General features: G+C 47.9%; 1 protein-coding gene across 1 annotated transcript in view; it reads left to right on the top strand.

Moving 5' to 3' along the window:
* Positions 1 to 17,695, top strand: part of LRP1 (LDL receptor related protein 1) — a 518,911-nt gene extending 501,216 nt beyond the window's left edge. Inside the window, exons 86-89 of the mRNA XM_073576846.1 lie at positions 672 to 736; positions 1,323 to 1,416; positions 1,519 to 1,663; positions 14,792 to 17,695. Of these exons, the coding sequence (XP_073432947.1) occupies positions 672 to 736; positions 1,323 to 1,416; positions 1,519 to 1,663; positions 14,792 to 14,932 (445 nt within the window). The 3' untranslated portion in view covers positions 14,933 to 17,695. The remainder of the gene's footprint in view (positions 1 to 671; positions 737 to 1,322; positions 1,417 to 1,518; positions 1,664 to 14,791) is intronic.
* Positions 17,696 to 19,062: the final 1,367 nt, after the last annotated feature.

Below are 19,062 nucleotides of genomic sequence, written 5' to 3'. Positions count from 1 at the left end.
AGGTTTTTTTTCCTCAGTTTGTGAAAGACAATGTTAAGTTTATAGTCGACGGAGAGATCCTGGGGAAGATTCGTATTGCTGCAGTTAGTTTTCGTACAAATTGTCAAATTTGAACACATGCCATATTTTCTCTTCTTGACACTTATCAAAGTGATGAGAAAAGTGACTGCAGTTTAACGAGATGAACTGGACTGCCAGTTTTTGCATTATTGTATGCCCGATGCTCCCCTAAATACCTGAACATTCCTTTGTTCTTTTTTTTAATACAGTTTGAGATATGGACCTACAGTATTTCTGCTGCTTTTTATGATTTTTGCCAAAGGGGCATTACTCACAGAATAATTATGCTAAAATCTCACCCCCAAGGAATCCTGTTAGCCACTCCCCTTGGGAAGAAACATGCAAATTTGCACACAAAAAATGCCCATATCTCTGAGACCGTATGATGGATTTAAAAAAAAAAAAGATTAAAACTGTATACTGAAAAGTATATCTCCCCACTTACTATCGGCTATGATCTATTGTTTAATGAGCCTCTATAATGCTGTTTTCTTCACCATCCCTTCTCCTTATAGAGATCAGTTTTTAGATGATTTATTTAAAGCCTTATCCTCCAAAAGCGGAAGAGACTTCTTGAGTAACAAGTTAATAAAATATATTTTCTTTGCTAGGTGCACTTCAGAGATGACTGGTCCAACATGTGAAATGCTTATAGGGCAAACGCAGCCAACCTCTCGTAAGTGTATACTGTTTCAGTGCCTTTTTAAGGGTTTTGTAGTCAGTGAATGATATACTTTATCTTATGACATTTCTGATTACATTTAATTGAAAATGAGATCTTGACCCTTTACACAAAAAAAAATAAAGTGACAAATTAAAACTTGTTCTAAAATGTTTTACTATAACTTGTCAAAATGTCACCTTGTACTGGTGCTCCATTAGGTTTTGCAGTGGAAGCCAGTATTAATGTGTCATGTAGATAGCAGTCAGCAAGTTAGCACTTATTGTGTTGCTTCTACACTATTGATGGCACTAGTCGCTGCATCACAAGGCTATGTCAAGGCAATGCTGCCACCTACAAGGGACTTCATGCTTATTATGGTTCCAGTCATCTCAGTCCAAATTAGTTGGGTGACCTGGAGAGAACCGAGCCAAAAGCCAAACCGGCCAAGAGGTCTTTGTATTCTAGCAGTTGGTGGGGTCTTGACTCGCGACCACACCCCTTCATTGTTTAAATGGCTAACTCTAATAAAGTTGACACTTTTTTAACACATTGTATTATATAGACTGACATTTGTATCAATGATCTGAATCTGTTGCAGAAACGGCCTCCATTATCATTCCAATTGTGTTGATACTGCTGCTTGTCATTCTGGGAGTAGGAATATTTTTGTGGTATAGACATCGAATGAGCGGGTAAGACTAAATAGAGTATTTTTATAAAATATATTACAATGAATTATATTTCAAACGGGTTGGACTTCACAGAGTTGTTTTCCATTGTCAATGTTTCCATAGGGCTAAAGGTTTCCAGCATCAGCGAATGACCAATGGAGCCATGAATGTAGAAATTGGCAATCCTACCTACAAAATGTATGAAGGGGAGCCAGACGATGATGTAGGGGAACTACTGGATGCCGACTTCACTTTAGATCCCGATAAGGTAACGGAGCTGCACTATTAGTGATGGCGGGGCTGCTATTAGGCCCGGTTTTCTTCATATCATGGCCCATTATATACACAGGGTTGTGTTCACCAATCAGTAGGGTGTCATGTTTTCCGCCATCAGGCCGGCACACTATTGCATGCAATTACGCTCATTCATGCAGAGGTTTACAATAGAGAACTTCTTTTCTCACCAGTGGGGCCCTATTGGTGACGTCCCACTGCCAATACATGGGTGATATGTGTAGGCTTCCATTGGGGTGACACAATCGAGCTCTTCTCATTGTATACAGAGATTTACAGCTGTGACTAAGGATTTACTGCTCCTGTATCCATTATCCGTACAAATGATGAAGTCTGATCAATGCTGGAGGTTTCCGGACCATTCATACCACGCGGGGCCCTGCACACCACTGCAATTTTGTATCAAACTGTAATATTGGGTAAAAATGCAAGAGGATATATATATTCCCATCACATACATCTATAGTATAGCCACAGGTTATGTTGTAAGTGTATAGTAGATATAGGTTCCACCAATGGGAACTGCATCTGTCCTGAAAATGGGGTCCTATACCAAAAAAATAAAAATTAAAAGGAGGGCCCAAACACCTATGGTAGTATATACATACATAGGGGCACAAATACACCTTGGCCAATATAAAAACATATACAGATCTCATACTAACTGGGAAAGAGAGGGGATCCTCACATAGTGCTAATTAAAACCTTTTGGGAAAGATGGTGGATGAGGGTGCACATCTCCAAAAGAGGCAACATCCCCAATGCACATTACAAAAAGGCTTACTCCCAATGGCTAGACCCTGTACATTTGTATATCAGCCACAGTGTGTGAAAGCACCTGCATATTAATTTAGTACTAAAGACTTTTTTGTTATTTATTTATTGGGGTGTGGCCCCCTCCTAGGCTAAGCCTTGATCCATTCTCTTGACCAGTTCATTTCAGACCTGGTTATGCACATAGAAAGGTGCGGCACTAGAGTTAAGGTCCATCTTGTCATGGTTGGATGGCTTCTACGCATTTCTTTTGGGGGCTCCTCTGTCCGAGGAGAGGTGGTTAAGATTTCTCCTTCGCCTCATTGGGGGACACAGATACTGTGGGTGTATGCTTCTGCCGCTAGGAGGCTGACACTAAGTGAAAAAAGAGGTTAGCGCCTCCTCCGTCATATACACCCTCGCCCCTATTGCAGGCGGAACTCAGTTTTTTGCTTTGTGTCCTTTGGAGGCACACACGTCTGGATGTCTCCAGACTATTTTTTTTTTTTTCTTCCCATGAAGATGAGACAGGGGCGACGGATCCTATTGAAAGGGTCCGATCTCCCCAAACCATCAACGGGTGAGTACGCGTTGAGTATCGTCTCCGCGTATCCTTTCCCGCACCGTGGGGCATATCTGGGTCTTTTTCCCCAGACTTCTATTTTTCTTTTTTATTTTATGAAGATAAGACAGGGGCAACGCATCCTATTGAAAGAATCCGATTTCCCCAAACCATCAACGGGCGAGCACATGCGAGTATCCCTCCACGTATCCTCTCCCGCGGCGTGGGACATAATGCCGGACTTAGCCCTGTCCACCCCTAGGTATTGAAACCATGGACTTGCACAGAGGCACAAGACTAGTCTGTGCGGCCCCCACTGCTCCACCAACGCTAGACGGCGATGCTGCATGGCAGCAGACGGTCCCTCTCCTCACCCCCTGAAGGGGTTAGATGGAGCTAGGGTGCCTGCACCGTCCTATTTTGTCAAGGCCCCCTGACATACCTGAGCTGGGAAGCTGAAGAGGATCGTCAGTGAGGAGAGGGCCTAGGAGGGATCCTGCGGCGAAGATCCGGGGCTGGAGCCCTTAGCTGTCAGATGCCTCCGGCCAGTGGCTGCAGAGCGGTGCGGAGAAGCCCGCGCCAGTAAGTAGCGCCATTTTTTTTGTGGCGCCATGGAGTCGCCCCCCCCGTCACGGGCAGGGGATAAATTGAGGCCGCGGTTTTAGCCGAAGCTAGGCAGCGACCGGAAGTTCCGCCTCCGGGCCGCGCGTCACTTCCGGCGGCCCGCCCCCCAGGCCTGGGCGGCGGGGGATAAATTTAGTCTCCGGCTTCGGAGCGCGGCTAGGCCGCAGACCCGGAAGTGCCCCCCTTGGACCGGTTTATATGCTGGCAGTCCGCCCCACAGCTGGTGGCGCGCGATTTTTGTGCGGAGGCGTCCAGGAATGGGGGGTGACCAGGACTGGGGTAAGTGATGCCCGGGAGACCACAGGGAAAACGAGGTGCTACCTCCTTCCCCCTATCCCCAGCAGCGGACAGATACAGCATGTCCGAAGAAGCAGCATGCATCTCTTGTCGGGCTGCCTTTCCGCGGGCACAGAGCAAGCGATTATGCAAAGCCGGCAACTCCAAACGCACTGTGAGAATCATGTGGGTATAGTGGATGAGGACAGGTATATCTCACCCAGATACCTTTCCTATGTGACCTAGTCTGGTCAGTATCGCACCTGGTTACTAATGAATAATGGGAGGCGGATATAAAAGGATGCCAGATGGTTGTGTGAGTGTGTCAGCCTGGGGACACAGAGAGTCTGTCTGTGTGAGAGACACGTGAGTGGAAGCAGTGCCCACTGTAACTGTGGTTTGGCTGGATGGGAGAAGCCCACCAGTTGGTAGTTAGGTCCGATCTTGTTTAGTTAGTGCCTGACAGGCAAGGATTTGTTTTATGTTTTATTTCCTTTATGCATTGCTTTCACCTTTAATAAACCTGACCCAGTGTCAGTTATACCCGGACCCCGGCTTGTGAGCCTGAGTTTCATGCTAAACGCACGTGACCTTTTACCCCAGCAAAGGCGATCCCGGAGTGTTTTATCACATTGTGGTGGAGAACGCGGGCATCACGTTGGAAGCATGAGCATGGAGGACGTGGTGAAAGCGCTGGTACAGTCCACCGCCGTCCAGCAAGAAGCTAATCGGGTGATGATGGCCTAGCTGAAGGAGTTGGTGGACATGACAGCTACCGATCGTTCGCTTCTCCAGCAGGTGGCGCAGCGCCTGGCAAGCTTACCTGAGGTTAACCTGGAAGCCGAGTCGAGAGTGATTCACGTGAGTCGGTACTGGCAGAAGATGACGACCGAAGATAACGTCGAGGCATATCTTACCACATTTGAACGGACGGCGGTGCGAGAAAAATGGCCGAAGGCACGATGGGCTGGCCTGATTGCCCCATTTCTTTCCGATGAGGCCCAAAAGGCTTATTATGACTTAGAACCTGAAGCCGCGCAGGACTTTGACAAACTGAAAGCCGAGATCTTGGCCCGGCTGGGAGTGACGACCGCTGTCCGTGCACAGAGAGTGCATCAATGGACTTATCAACCGGATAAACCACTGCGGTCACAGATGTTCGACCTGATCCACGTGACGAAGAAGTGGCTACAACCCGTGGTGCTGACAGCGCCAAAGATAATCCAGAGAGTCGTCATGGACAAGTACCTGAGAGCTCTACCGCCAGCCCTGAGGAAGTGGGTAAGCCATGGAAATCCTACGACGGCAGATCAACTGGTGGATGTAGTTGAAAGTTACTCCTTGGCGGAAGGACTCCTAGACGACGCTACCCTACCTCGTTCTTCATCATCTCCACGTGGAACCGGTAAGACTGTTCTAGAGAGTAGGGGAGAAGGAAAAATCCCTAAGACAGTGGGGGAGGAAAACGGGACTGCCCGCACTGCAAGGCCGAGAGTAACAAACTGTGGTCTAAGCAAGGGGCCCGTTAGGTGTTTCCGCTGCCAAGAGATGGGCCACATTGCTGCGAACTGTCCGATCACTGCTGAACCCATGCAGTGCGACGTCACAGACTCTAAAAACCGCATGTCTATGGTTGCACGGGTAGTGAGTGTGAATGCCGGTCAAAGGGATGTGGAAAAACACTTGTGTGATTTAACTGTTGATGGCAAAAATGTGGTGGCATTGTTAGACTCAGGAGGTGTGGTGACTCTGGTGAAGGCCAGTCTTGTATCAGCCCCGACTGGACCATCAGACAAATTTTCTGTAACGTGTGTGCATGGAGACACCTGTTCGTACCTCACCACAGTCATATGCATTACTACTTCCTATGGGTCTGTGCAACATAAAGTGGGACTCGTCCCTGCGTTATTGCATGATGTTATCTTGGGCCGGGATTTTCCCCACTTCTGGCAGTTGTGGGAGAATCGGTTGATGCCCCAAGGTAGCAGGGTACGTGACTCTTCTCCCAGGGCGCGTGTGGGACCCGAACCCCTGGAAGAGGTCCCCCAGGAAGACTCGGGGGGAGAGTCTGCTGGAAATGACCTGCAGTTCCCGTTTTCAGTCTTGGCGGGTGATACGGAGGAGACCAGGGAAGAGGAGGAGGCCGACAGCCGTCCACCTCCCCGTTTGCCGGATTTGGAAGTCCAGAAAGATGACTTCCAAAGCGAGCAAATAAAGGTTCCTACCCTTTCTCAGGCTAGGACAAATGTAAAAGTGATAAATGGGGTACCTGTAGAACCTGGTTCTAGGCTGGCATATCCTTACATGGTCCTGGAGAATGATTTGCTATATCAGATAGAGAAAAAGGGGAAAGACACGGTGCAACTGTTAGTCGTGCCAAAACCCTACCGGCGGCAAGTGCTGGACCTGGCCCATGGACATATGATGGGAGGTCACCTGGGAGTCCAGAAAACCACTGAAAGGATATTACACTGTTTTGTTTGGCCAGGCATGCATCAAGATATTCGTGTATATTGTGAGTCTTGTCCAGACGACTGCCAAGCCTCTGCACCTAAGCCCCGGTTCTGTAGCCCTTTGGTACCCCTACCTATTATTGAAGTCCCGTTTGAGAGGATTGGGATGGATTTAGTTGGGCCCCTTCCATGGTCTGCACGTGGACACCAACATATCCTGGTCATCTTGGATTATGCCACTCGTTACCCGGAGGCCATCCCTTTGCGTAACACGGCCACCAAGACGATTGCCAAGAAACTGGTGCATGTGTTTAGTCGGGTCGGTATACCAAAACAGATACTCACCGACCAGGGGACCCCCCCTTTATGTCCAGGGTAATGAAGGAGCTCTGCCGGTTGTTACAAATTGAACCGTTACGCACATCCGTGTATCACCCTCAAACAGACGGGTTGGTCAAACGGTTCAATAAAACTCTGAAGCAGATGCTGAGAAAGGTGATAGACAAGGATGGGAAGAACTGGGACTATTTACTTCCGTATTTGCTTTTTGCCATCAGGGAAGTACCCCAGTCTTCCACGGGATTCTCGCCTTTCGAGTTATTGTACACCCGACGTCCTCGCGGACTGTTAGACGTCGCAAAAGAAACCTGGGAGGGTCAGGTCACTCCGTTTAAAACGGTGATAGATCACGTAACACAAATGCAGGACCGTATTGCGGCTGTTATGCCTATCGTGAAAGAACACATGATGATGCAGGCTCAAGGAGCCCAAAAAATAATCTATGATAGGGGCGCCAAGATCCGTACGTTTGCATCGGGAGATAGGGTGTTGATCCTGGTCCCCACGGTGGACAGTAAGTTCCTGGCAAAGTGGCAGGGCCCCTTTGAGATTAAGGAAAGAGTTGGTGAAGTAAACTACAAAGTATTCCAGGCAGGTAAACGGAAACCTGAACAGATTTATCATGTAAATCTGATAAAACCCTGGAAAGATCGGTCTGCCTTGTCAGCGGAGCAGGCCTGTCCCGTCTGCTCGCATACCGTACCGGAGGTACGGGTTGCAGAGACCCTTTTGGCAGAGGCAAAAGACTGAGGTCAGGCAGTTTCTACTTCACAACCAAAAGTTTTTCTCAGAAAAACCCGGGCAGACTACGCTAATGAAACATAACATCATAACAGAACCTGGTGTCACAGTTCACGTAAAACCCTACCGAATCCCGGAAGCGCGCCGTGAAGCCGTTTCCCGAGAAGTGAAGGCAATGTTAGAGTTAGGTGTCATTGAGGAATCGCACAGTGCTTGGTCCAGCCCGATTGTGCTAATTCCTAAACCGGACGGCACCATCCGGTTCTGCAGTGACTTCAGGAAACTGAATGCGGTCTCAAAATTTGATGCCTACCCTATGCCCCGGGTCGACGAGTTAATAGATCGGTTAGGAAAAGCCCGGTATATTATGACTCTAGACCTAACAAAGGGGTATTGGCAGATCCCTCTGGCGGAGGCGGCCAGAGAAAAGACGGCGTTTGCTACGCCGGAAGGTTTATTTCAGTATGTGTATATGCCGTTTGAACTGCACGGAGCACCAGCAACCTTCCAGAGACTGATGGATCGAGTCCTGAGGCCACATAGGCAGTACGCTTCGGCCTATTTTGGATGACATTGTCATTTACAGCTTGGACTGGGAGACTCATTTCCAGAAAGTACAAGCTGTGATTGACGACCTGTGGGAGGCAGGTCTAACCGCGAACTCCAAGAAATGTCACATCGGGCTAGAAGAAGCCCGGTATTTGGGGTATGTAATTGGGAGGGGTATTGTTAAACCCCAGGTCGATAAGATTCAAGCGGTTCAGGACTGGCCGTAACCTGTCAACAAGAAGCAGATGCAAGCCTTTCTGGGGATCGCCGGCTATTATCGCCAGTTCATACCCAATTTTGCAGCCATCGCTACCCCCCTGTCGGATCTTACCAAAGGGAAAGACTCTGTCATGATTAAATGGAATTTAGCGGCTGAAGAAGCCTTCCATAGCCTAAAACGGGCACTTTGCTCTCAACCCGTACTGGTGACTCCGGACTTCCGCAGCGAGTTTGTGGTATAAATGGATGCCTCTGATACCAGTATCGGGGCCGTACTGTCACAAGTGAGGGACGGAGTGGAACACCCAGTCCTCTATCTCAGCAGGAAGCTGAATAAACATGAGCAAAAGTATGCAGTTGTAGAAAAAGAGTGCCTAGCCATTAAGTGGGCTCTAGAGGCCCTCAAATATTACCTGGTGGGCCGAAAGTTCAGACTGATCACTGACCATGCCCCTCTCAAGTGGATGCACTTGCACAATGAACGGAATAGCCGGGTGACCCGGTGGTTCCTTGCCCTGCAGGCCTACACTTTTACGGTGGAGCACCGCCCAGGGGTACAGATGGGGAATGCAGATGTCCTGTCCCGAGTGCACTGATTGGCGGGTGTCATTGCTCGACCGGAGTGGTCTGAGCAGAGGGGGGGGGATATGTGAGAATCATGTGGGAATATTGGATGAGGGCAGGTATATCTCGCCCAGATACCTTTCCTATGTGGCCTAGTCTGGTCAGTATCGCACCTGGTTACTAATGAATAATGAGAGGCGGATATAAAATGATGCAAGGTGGTTGTGTGAGTGTCTCAGCCTGGGGACACAGAGAGTCTGTCTGTGTGAGAGACACGTGAGTGGAAGCAGTGCCCACTGTAACTGTGGTTTGGCTGGATGGGTGAAGCCCACCAGTTGGTAGTTAGGTCGGATCTTGTTTAGTTAGTGCCGGACAGGCAAGGATTTGTTTAGTTAGTGCCGGACAGGCAAGGATTTGTTTTATGTTTTATTTCCTTTATGCATTGCTTTCACGTTTAATAAACCTGACCCAGTGTCAGTTATACCCGGACCCCGGCTTGTGCACCTGAATTTCATGCTAAACGCACATGACCTTTGACCCCAGCAAAGGCGATCCCGGAGTGTTTTATCACAGCGCCCAGGAGCCCTCCCCTGCGACCGAACCCACAATGCTGGTGTGGGCAGACCGCAGAGGACAAGGCTCGGGACTCCCGCTGTGCAGCGCCCGGAACCCGACACCTAACAGAACCTCAGTGTCCTCCCCTACGACCGTGACCAATGTGCCAAGCCCCCCAGAGTGGGCCCTATCACTGTCACAGTTCATGCAATTGAGTCCCTTCAGGCCTCAGATGGAGGCAAGCCCCCCAGAGTGGGCCCTATCACTGTCACAGTTCATGCAATTGAGTCCCTTCAGGCCTCAGATGGAGGCAGGGACAGTGGCTCGCCGGCCTTAGAGGGGACCTCCACCTCACAAGAGCCTCTCGCCTGCAGGGACCGCTCTCCAGGAAGACCCGAGGGAAACGAATCCACACGGTGTTGCCCAGTCCATCCGATGCCTTGGCATCCGTAAGTTCTGCTTCTTGCTCCCCGTCACCAGTGGTTGATAGCGAGCAGACCTCAGAATTCGACTCAGATGAGCCCCTTGACCTGGATACTCCAGCGTCGCGTGAAACAGTGGACAGCCTCATAGAAGCCGTCAATCAGACCTTGGTGATTGAGGATGATCCCGCAGCGTCTACGGGACATGAAGTGGCATGTAAGCAAGTGAAGCGCCCGCACAGAATTTTTTCCTCTCACCCGGTGTTTGAGGACATGGTGCAGCGGCACAGAGTACGTCCAGACAGGCGTTTCTCGGGTCAAAAGGCACTCGAAACAAGGTATCCGTTTGCTCCGGACCTCCATAAAAAATGGATGGAATCCCCGATGGTGGATTCTCCGGTTTCGCGTCTAGCCACTAAGACCCTGCTATCCGCCTCTAGTGTTTTCTCAATTAAGGATCCCACGGATCGCCATATAGAGAGCTTAGCTCGCTCAGTATATGAGGTGTCAGGGTCAGCGCTCGCTCCTTCATTCGCAGCAACTTGGGTAGCCAAGGCTATGATATCATGGTCAGAAACGTTAAACAAGGTCGCGTAGGAGTAGGATCTGCCTGCAGAGATTTCGGAGGTCGCAGGTCAGATGGCGATGGCCGGAGACTATGTAATCATTCTTTGGATGCGGACAATTGCTCGGCACTTGCTGCCGCTAATGCAATTTCTATCAGAAGAGCCCTATGGTTAAGGACATGGCGAGCCGATTCTACTCCACCTATTTGGACAACTTATCTCCGACTCCACAGGAGGAAAGAGCGGGTTTCTCCCTCAACAAAAGGTCAGGACGCTTTTTCGGCACCCGATTTCAGGCATGTTTTCGGGCCTTTCGCAGCCTCGGGTGGACTACAGCAGCCAATTCCGCCGCCTCAGGCCGCCCCAACCAGGATAGGGAGCGGCAGGTCTCATATAGAGTAAACCCATTGGGGAGAATGCATACTCAGCAGCCCAGATCGAGGGGATCCAGATCCCAAAGATCGTCAGCCAAATGACTCGAGGCCTTTACCAGATGACACCGGCAAGGTGGGCGCCCACCTACTCTGGTTTCACCACGTATGGGTCAATGTCGCTCACGACGCATGGGGAAAGGAATTGGTGGCCTCAGGTTACAAAATAGAATTTGTCAGATATCCTCCAAGATGGTTTTTTCTTTCCCGGCTTCCCAGGGTGGATACCCAGGCAAGGGCTCTATTGGGAGCCATCAAATCGCTCCAGCACAACGGAGTCATTGTTCCAGTGCCGGAACACGAAAGAGCTCAGGGGTTCTATTCTAACCTTTTTGCGGTTCCCAAAAAGGACGGGTCGGTCAGGCCTGTTTTGGACCTGAAGCTTCTGAACAAATTCATCAGGATCAGACATTTCCGGATGGAGTCTCTCCGTTCAGTCATATCGGCCATGGAGCAGTGAGAATACTTGGCCTCAATAGACATCCTAGACGCATATCTGCATATTCCCATTTTTTCCTCCTCATCAGAGGTTTCTATGCTTCACCATCGGCGATCAACATTTTCAGTTCGTAGCGCTACCCTTCGGGCTAGCCACGGCTCCCAGAGTGTTCACAAAGGTTATGGCAGTTGTCATGGCCACACTGCATTCTCGAGGCATAGTCGTCTTGCCTTATCTGGACGACCTCTTGGTCAAGGGCCCGTCAATACGGGCATGCGAGGAAAAGGTCAACATTATGTTACTCTTGCCCGCTTAGGATGGTTGGCAATGCAAAGAATTCATCCATTGTGCCAGCTCAGAGGATCTCTTTCCTAGGAATGATCTTCGACACTTGCCGAGGGTTGGTAATTCTCCCTCAGGAAAGGGCGCTAGCTCTCCGGCAGGGTGTCCGGATACTTCGCCAACCAGTCCCTCATACCATCCGATCCGGGATGAGGATTCTAGGGAAAATGGTGGCAGCAATGGAAGCGATACCTGTCGCCCAGTTCCACCTTCACCCCCTGCAGCACGCCCTCTTGTCAGCCTGGGACAAGAATCCTTTCACGCTCAATCGGTGGTGCCGACTGTCCTCTCAAGTTAGGCAGTCGCTCGGATGGTGGATAACCAGTTCCTCTCTGGCCCAGGGGAAACCGTTCCCCCCAAATCATTGGCTGGTAATGACAACTGACGCCAGTCTCCTCGGTGGGGGAGCGGTGTTTCGCCACCACACAACCCAGGAATGGTGGTCGCCACAGGAGGCACACCTCCCGATCAACTTATTGGAGATGTGAGCAATTCGGCTGGCTCTGCAGAAGTTTCATCACTTTCTAATAGGCCGCCCCATCCGGATTCAATCGGACAACGCCACGGCGGTGGCTTACATAAATCATCAAGGGGGCACCCGCAGCAGAGCAACCATGCGCGAGGTGGGGCTCGTTCTTCAGTGGGCCGAAGCAAACCACTCGGTGATTTCGGCTGTCCACATTCCGGGGCATGGAAAATTGGGCGGCAGTCTTTCTCAGCCGGCAGGGGCTTGCATCCGGAGAATGGTCTCTACATCCCGAAATTTTTCAGCAGATTTGTCAGCTGGGGGGAGCTCCGGATGTGGACCTGGTGGCTTCCAGAGTGAATGCCAAGGTGCCCATATATGTCGCTCAGGCCAGGGACCCGCAGGCATTCGCGGTGGACGCGTTGGTCCTGCCATGGAACCAGTTTCGCCTCCCATATCTATTTCCCCCACTGCCACTACTTCCGAGAGTCATCAAAATGATCAAGACGGAAGGGGTGCCGGCGATTCTGCTAGCCCCAGACTGGCCCCGTCGACCGTGGGACGCAGATCTAATTTAGCTGCTCGCCGACGTTCCTTGGTGCCTGCCAGAGCGCCTTGATCTACTGTCTCAAGTGCTGATTTGCCGCCTGAACTCAGGGACCCTGTGTTTGACGGCATGGCCGTTGAATCTTGGATTCTAACCCAGGCAGGGTTCGGGAGCGAGGTGGTCGCTACAATGATTAGCGCCCGGAAGCCTGCTTCAGCACGAATTTACCACCACACCTGGAAGGTGTTCTTTGCTTGGTGTCGAGGCCGCGGTGTTTCTCCGCTGAGATTCTCGATCCCCTACATCTTGGCTTTTCTCCAGTCGGGCTTAGAGAGCCCGGATAGCTCAGTCAGTAGAGCATTAGACTCTGGCTTTGCCCCAAGTTCCCTCAGGAGACAAATTTCGGCCTTATCCGTCCTGTTCCAGTGCAGAATTGCTACCAATTTGCAGGTGAAGACTTTTCATTCAGGGAGTCTCCCACTTGATACCTCCCTATAAGGCGCCAATGGACGCCTGGGACCTTAACATGGTCCTAAGTGTTCTGCAGGAAGCTCCATTTGAACCGCTTCAGGATATCTCTTTGAGGTACCTTTCCTGGAAAGTGGTGTTCCTAGTGGCCATCACTTCCATCAGGCGGGCTTCAGAGCTGGCGGCCCTATGCTGCCGAGCTCCGTTCCTCACTTTCCTTAAGGATAAGATGGTCCTCAGACCAGCCCCTCCTTTTCTGCCAAAAGTCGTGTCCTCTTTTCACATTAATGAAGATGCTGTTTTGCCTTCATTTTGTCCAGCGCCGGTGCACCGTGTGGAAAAGGCTTTTCACACGTTAGACCTGGTAAGAGCCCTCCGGAGGTACGTGTCACGGATGGCACTCTTTCGTCAGACGGACACGCTGTTCGTGCTCCCCGAAGGGCGCAGGAAGGGACTCGCTGCCTCAAAATAGACCATAGCCAGATGGATTCGTTTGACTATTCAGGAGTCCTACCGCATTAGAGGCACGCCGATTCCAGCAGGGATCAGAGCGCACTCTACCCGGGCAGTGGGCGCCTCTTGGGCGCTTCGGCACCAGGCTTCGACGGAACAGGTTTGCAAGGCAGCAACATGGTCCAGCCTGCACACATTTGCCAAACATTATAATATCCATGCTCAGGCTTTGGCGGATGCGAGCGTGGGTAGAAGGATTCTCCAAGCAGCGGTGGCGCACCTTTTTAACAAGAGGTGCATGTAGCTTGGATCGGTAAGTCAATCTCCCACCCAGGGACTGCTTTAGGACATCCCACAGTATCTGTGTCCCCCAATGAGGCGAAGGAGAAACATGGATTTTTGTGATAACTCACCGTAAAATCCTTTTCTCCGAAATGCTCATTGGGGGACACAGCACCCACCCTATTAGCCAGTTGGCTCTGTTTTTGTTTAGTTAATACCCATTTATTTATGTGATATAAGGGTGGTCCTTTTCTGGACATGTTGTACCTGTATTAAGGCTGATTTTGTTGTCCTCCTACTGCTTTGGCACCTAATTGAGTTCCGCCCGCAATAGGGGCGAGGGTGTATACGACGGAGGAGGAGCTAACCTCTTTTTTTCACTTAGTGTCAGCCTCCTAGCGGCAGAAGCATACACCCACAGTATCTGTGTCCCCCAATGAGCGTCTCAAAGAAAAGGATTTTACAGTGAGTTATCACAAAAATCCATGTTTCAGTTATTTGTATGGGTAGCCAACCACCTCTCTACTAATATCGGCACACAATAGGGCCTCATCCTCAAGATAGACGGACCCTCATCTACTTACAGCAGAATTGTGAATTTGCTATTGGTATATGAGATAAGAAGACCCATGTAATGTCTGTCTCAAGCAAAACCTTAGTTAAAAGATTTGCAAAATTTGTATATCATTATTATTATAATTTATTATTATAGCTCTATTTATTCCATGGCGCTTCACATGTGAAAAGGGGCATACATAATGAAAAACAAGTACAATAATCTTAAACCATACAAGTCATCGACTGGTACAGGAGGAGGGAGGACCCTGCCCTCAAGGGCTCACAGTACATATTCAGTATGTCTGTGTTTACATGCACACAACACTTTTTTTATTTTATATAGGAATAACCAAAAAAAGTATCCCGTGTGACAAAAGTTATGCGATTTCTATAATTCTTCTGACTTTAGTCACTTCTAAATTCTGCTTCTACTTTGGCCACCAGAAGTGATTTTGTACACCTAACCTGTTTTATATTCCTCTTCTCTTCTCAGCCTACAAACTTCACCAACCCCGTTTATGCCACTTTGTACATGGGAGCTCACAATAGCAGAAATTCGCTAGCAAGCACGGATGAGAAGCGAGAGCTGCTGTCCCGCGGAGGAGAGGACGACTTCTCAGACCCTTTAGCATAGGGTGAAAATTTTAGTAAAAGAAGGAAAAAAAAAATAGATAAAAGAAAACTTTTAAAAATTATGGAGAAAACACACACACAACCTAACGGTGTATAAAGTGTATAAATGAAGGACTACTTTTATATTGATCTCAGTATTATAAATATATTTTTTCCTTGCCATTATTTTCTGGAACCTGTCTGAAACCCTTCACCTCCTTGCCCACATGTGCTCGGGACCTGCCAGTGACTCTGCAATAAACACTAGTGGCTCGCAGATCTTGTTCAGCAGATGGAAGCTTCGAAGAGCGAGAAGAAGCAAAAGAAAGGCAGCTCGTCTTCTCAAGAGGAATCATCCGTATGCGAAAGGGGGTGCTTTCATCATTTCAAGGGCTGGCCTTTTAATCAAGACTGTTACGTTATTTTACCCACTTCATAAGTTGCCGACGTGGTACAAATTTACCGGAGTGAAACACGTCAAGCGAACGCTTCTGATTCTGTTTCCACCACTTTTTTTTTTTTTTTTCGGTCCTTGCCTCATGTTTTAGCTACAGCATACAATACATAATGCTTTTAAATAGTTTTTTATTTTTTTAATGATATGATGAAGAGAGTGTGATGGTATTTTTGTTTCGGTTGAGCCTTTTGGAAGTTGGGTGAGAAGCCTACGCTTCCAATTCTTTGTATATCAAGGTTCAGCCCCATCACTGCCATACCAACTTACAGGTAGACGTTCGCCGCTAATCATTGGACTGGAATTTCTTTGCATCGTATGTGAAGACATGGAAGGCTCCCCACAGATGTCACGCAAAGAGCTGCTCCTATAGATTATATTGTGCCTGGTTACTGGAAAGCCGAAGAACAACCCAAGCTGGAGAAAAGACTCCCCTCAGCCATGAATGTGCTCCAGAAGATGCTCTGTCTTGCTTCCAGTACCATTACCTTCTTAGGGCTTTCTGTTCTGTTTTTTTTTCTCCTTTTAGTTTTGCTGCATATTTCATACTGTGGTGTTTCTCCCAAAATAAGAAATGTGGCTGCCCGGGAGATAGAACAAAAGCAATCAATGTTACAGTGTTTTCAATATTTGAAAGGGTTAACTCTGTTTAAAGGGCACTTTTGCAAAATGTGAATTTTTTTTTATTTTTGTTTGTTTTCAAAACTGAAAAATGTCCCAAAATATTTTCCTTCAAAAAATAATAATAATGATCTGAAATGAATTTTTCATTTTCACCTTCACCCTGGCTATTCATTCCTCACTCAATTCTCCCCCATTAGTCTCCACCTTATCATTTGTCACCATGTTCCCGTTCTACACTATAAGAGGTGAGCTCACAGATGGGGCAGAGGTGGGCCTCAATGTTATCTCTTAAATTATTAAGAATGTTTTTTTTTTTTCTTGGGGCACTGCACTTTTAAATTGGACCTATGACACACATACAGAGACAATGGCTATTTTTTTTGGACTGGTCCAATATTGAGCCTGGTGGTGTAATAGAAGCTGGAAACATTGCAGAATGTGATGGAGCTCGATCTTAGTTAACTGTAGAGTGCCTTTCATGTGAGCGTTAGTGCAGCCCATAAAATGGCCGCGTCCACTGTGTGCATGCGTCGGCTACACTTTAAGCTTCTGGATGTTTTGTAAAGCAGTTGATCACTAACCTTTTAGTGCCTGGTGGCCTTGCATTACAGTGATGGGCGATTTTTATGTTTATTTGTTTACATCTTTTTTTTCTCTTTTTTTTTTTTTACTCATGTACAATTTATTGTGCTTTTCGGATTTTACCATCATGCATATTTTCCCATAAAACCGTAAAAGACCTTTTCAAGTAATAGTTAGGTCAAGATATCGGTGTGATTGAAGGAAGATGTCACGGTAACTCAAGAACTGCCACTTTCGCAATATAGTAAGAGATTTTTTTATCTTATCAGGTCAGTTTGTACAGTTTTAGCAAAATTGCGCTCTCAGATACGTAGACAGTGTGCGCGGAGTATCTGAAAGTCAACCCCAGCACCAGTTAGGAAGCGATTGAGCCATCAACCAGTATGACAAGCTTCTCATCTATATGAGAGTCGGAGAAGCTCGGTCCTGTCATTTCTACAATATAAATTCACTTTAGGGAAGTTGGGCAATAGATAGAAACATTAATGTAATCTCTCCACGTATGTAAATGAATAACGAGAGAGAATGTTGGCCTTTATGTTTTGCACCTTTACACCCCATGATAACTATTCACATAGCGCTGGTTTTGTTTCATCCCTTGGTAGACTAAAACCAGTCACTGATGTGTAGACCACACCATTTCTTATTTTTTTTTTTTTTAGATTATTTTTCTTTTAGAGAATATTGTTGCACTATGAAGCCTTACTATGTAAAAGGTTTTCCTTCATTATCACATTTCATTTCCACATCCTAGAACACGATCACATTCCATAAATTGCTCATATATACGCCAGCACGCCCTTCAACAGGTCTTCTCCGCCAAAGGGCCTTTTCTTAGGCATTCGGTTTCTTCTGGTTTCTTTTTAGAACATTAACAGTCAATCATCCCTTCCTCACATTCTCGCACGGTTTATTTTCTCAGACATGCTAAACGGTACATTATGTTAACATGCAGTATTTTTATTTCTTTAATCTGAAAAGCACTCATTTCAAGAGGTTTTATTGGGCTGAATAACAAAGAGAGGCAGGGTTACAAAAAAAAAGTTTTAATAATTTTTGCTGGATTACTTTACAACTTAAATAACACAGAATATTGTTATAAATAAAATTGAAAATTATACTTAATTTCTCGTTGTTTTCTTATTGTAATGAGTGTCTTGGGGAGAAACGGGATATTCTTGGTAAATCTTGTCTGCGTGTATAGTGCATCTTACAAACAGCGTAAACCTGGTGCAAGACAGATGTGTGATGAGCGCAAGTGTTCGTTACTCAAGTTTCCCTAGGGTGCTCGGGTGTGCACTGAGTATCACGGGTGTTCGAGTGACATGTTAGTGTCCCCGCAGCCCCGTGTTTCGTGGCTGTTAGACAGCCACAAAACATGTGGGGACTGCCCGCGTATGTCAGGCAATCCCCATCTGTTTTGCTAGGATTCTATATTCTAGGTGTGTTTGTGTGTTTATTTAACTCTTACTTACAGGTTTAGTAATGAGGATGTCTAGCTGACACCTATGGCTTAAGGGCCTTTTACACATAGCGATATCGCTAAAGTGTCACCGATTTTGTGACGCAGCAGCGATATCACTAGCGATATCGCTACATGTGACACTCACCTCCAGCCGGCTCCCCTGCTGGTTATCGGTGATCGCGCGAGAACGTCCTGGGCTGTTTTCTTGTCGTCAGCTTCCTGCTGGCGCCGACGAGCGAGCCATGGACGCGGGCGGAAGAAGTCATCATCGCCGCGTCTGACAGGTAAGTATCGACCACCGACCGCTGCTGCATCGCTGGTGAGATCTGCCTGTTTGGCAGCTCACTAGCGACCATTTAGCGATGCACCAGCAATCCTGACCGGGTCGTATCGTTGCCGGGATCGCTGGAGCATCGCTAAATGTATCGGGGCCTTTAGTGTCAGCGACACCTGCTGACACCAACCCCTAATCCCATTACCCCGATGCAACTGCATCAGGGCATCAGTAAGAGCCTGGGCTAAGTTCCAGAACTGATGCTTCAAATATGAAGTGCCGTTTCTGGGGCTGGGACAGAGCAAATACGCATGAAAAAGGTGTTGAACAAGGAAATTACATCACAAAACTTTTTTTTTTTTTTCAAATATCTTTATTTAGCTCTAAAAAAAAGTATTCATTGCTGTATCAAAAACACACAGAAAAAATGCAGCAAAACCGCACTTTTTGCTGCCAAGATACGCAGAAACCTTGTAGAAATTTCTGCAAGTAAATACTCAACGTGCACACATACCCTAAGAGCCGCGAAACATGCGGGTGCGGGGACTCTAACATGTCACTCGAGCATTCGCAATGCATACCTGAGCTCCCTAGGGAAATTTGAGTAACGAGCACCTGTGTTCATCACTAAAACCTATATATGAACCCTTACGTGATTTCATAAACACACTTGCTGAATGTGGGTATGTGCATTGTGTATCCACCAGGTGGCATCAAAATCCTACCAATGTGAACTGTAGCTTTATAGCACAA

Source organism: Dendrobates tinctorius, unplaced genomic scaffold (genome assembly GCF_039654945.1).
Source record: "Dendrobates tinctorius isolate UK_male_01 unplaced genomic scaffold, ASM3965494v1 ptg000051l, whole genome shotgun sequence".
Lineage (NCBI taxonomy): Eukaryota > Metazoa > Chordata > Amphibia > Anura > Dendrobatidae > Dendrobates > Dendrobates tinctorius.
The sequence above is the reverse complement of the archived record's forward strand: the minus strand, read 5'-3'. Positions and strand labels throughout refer to the sequence as shown.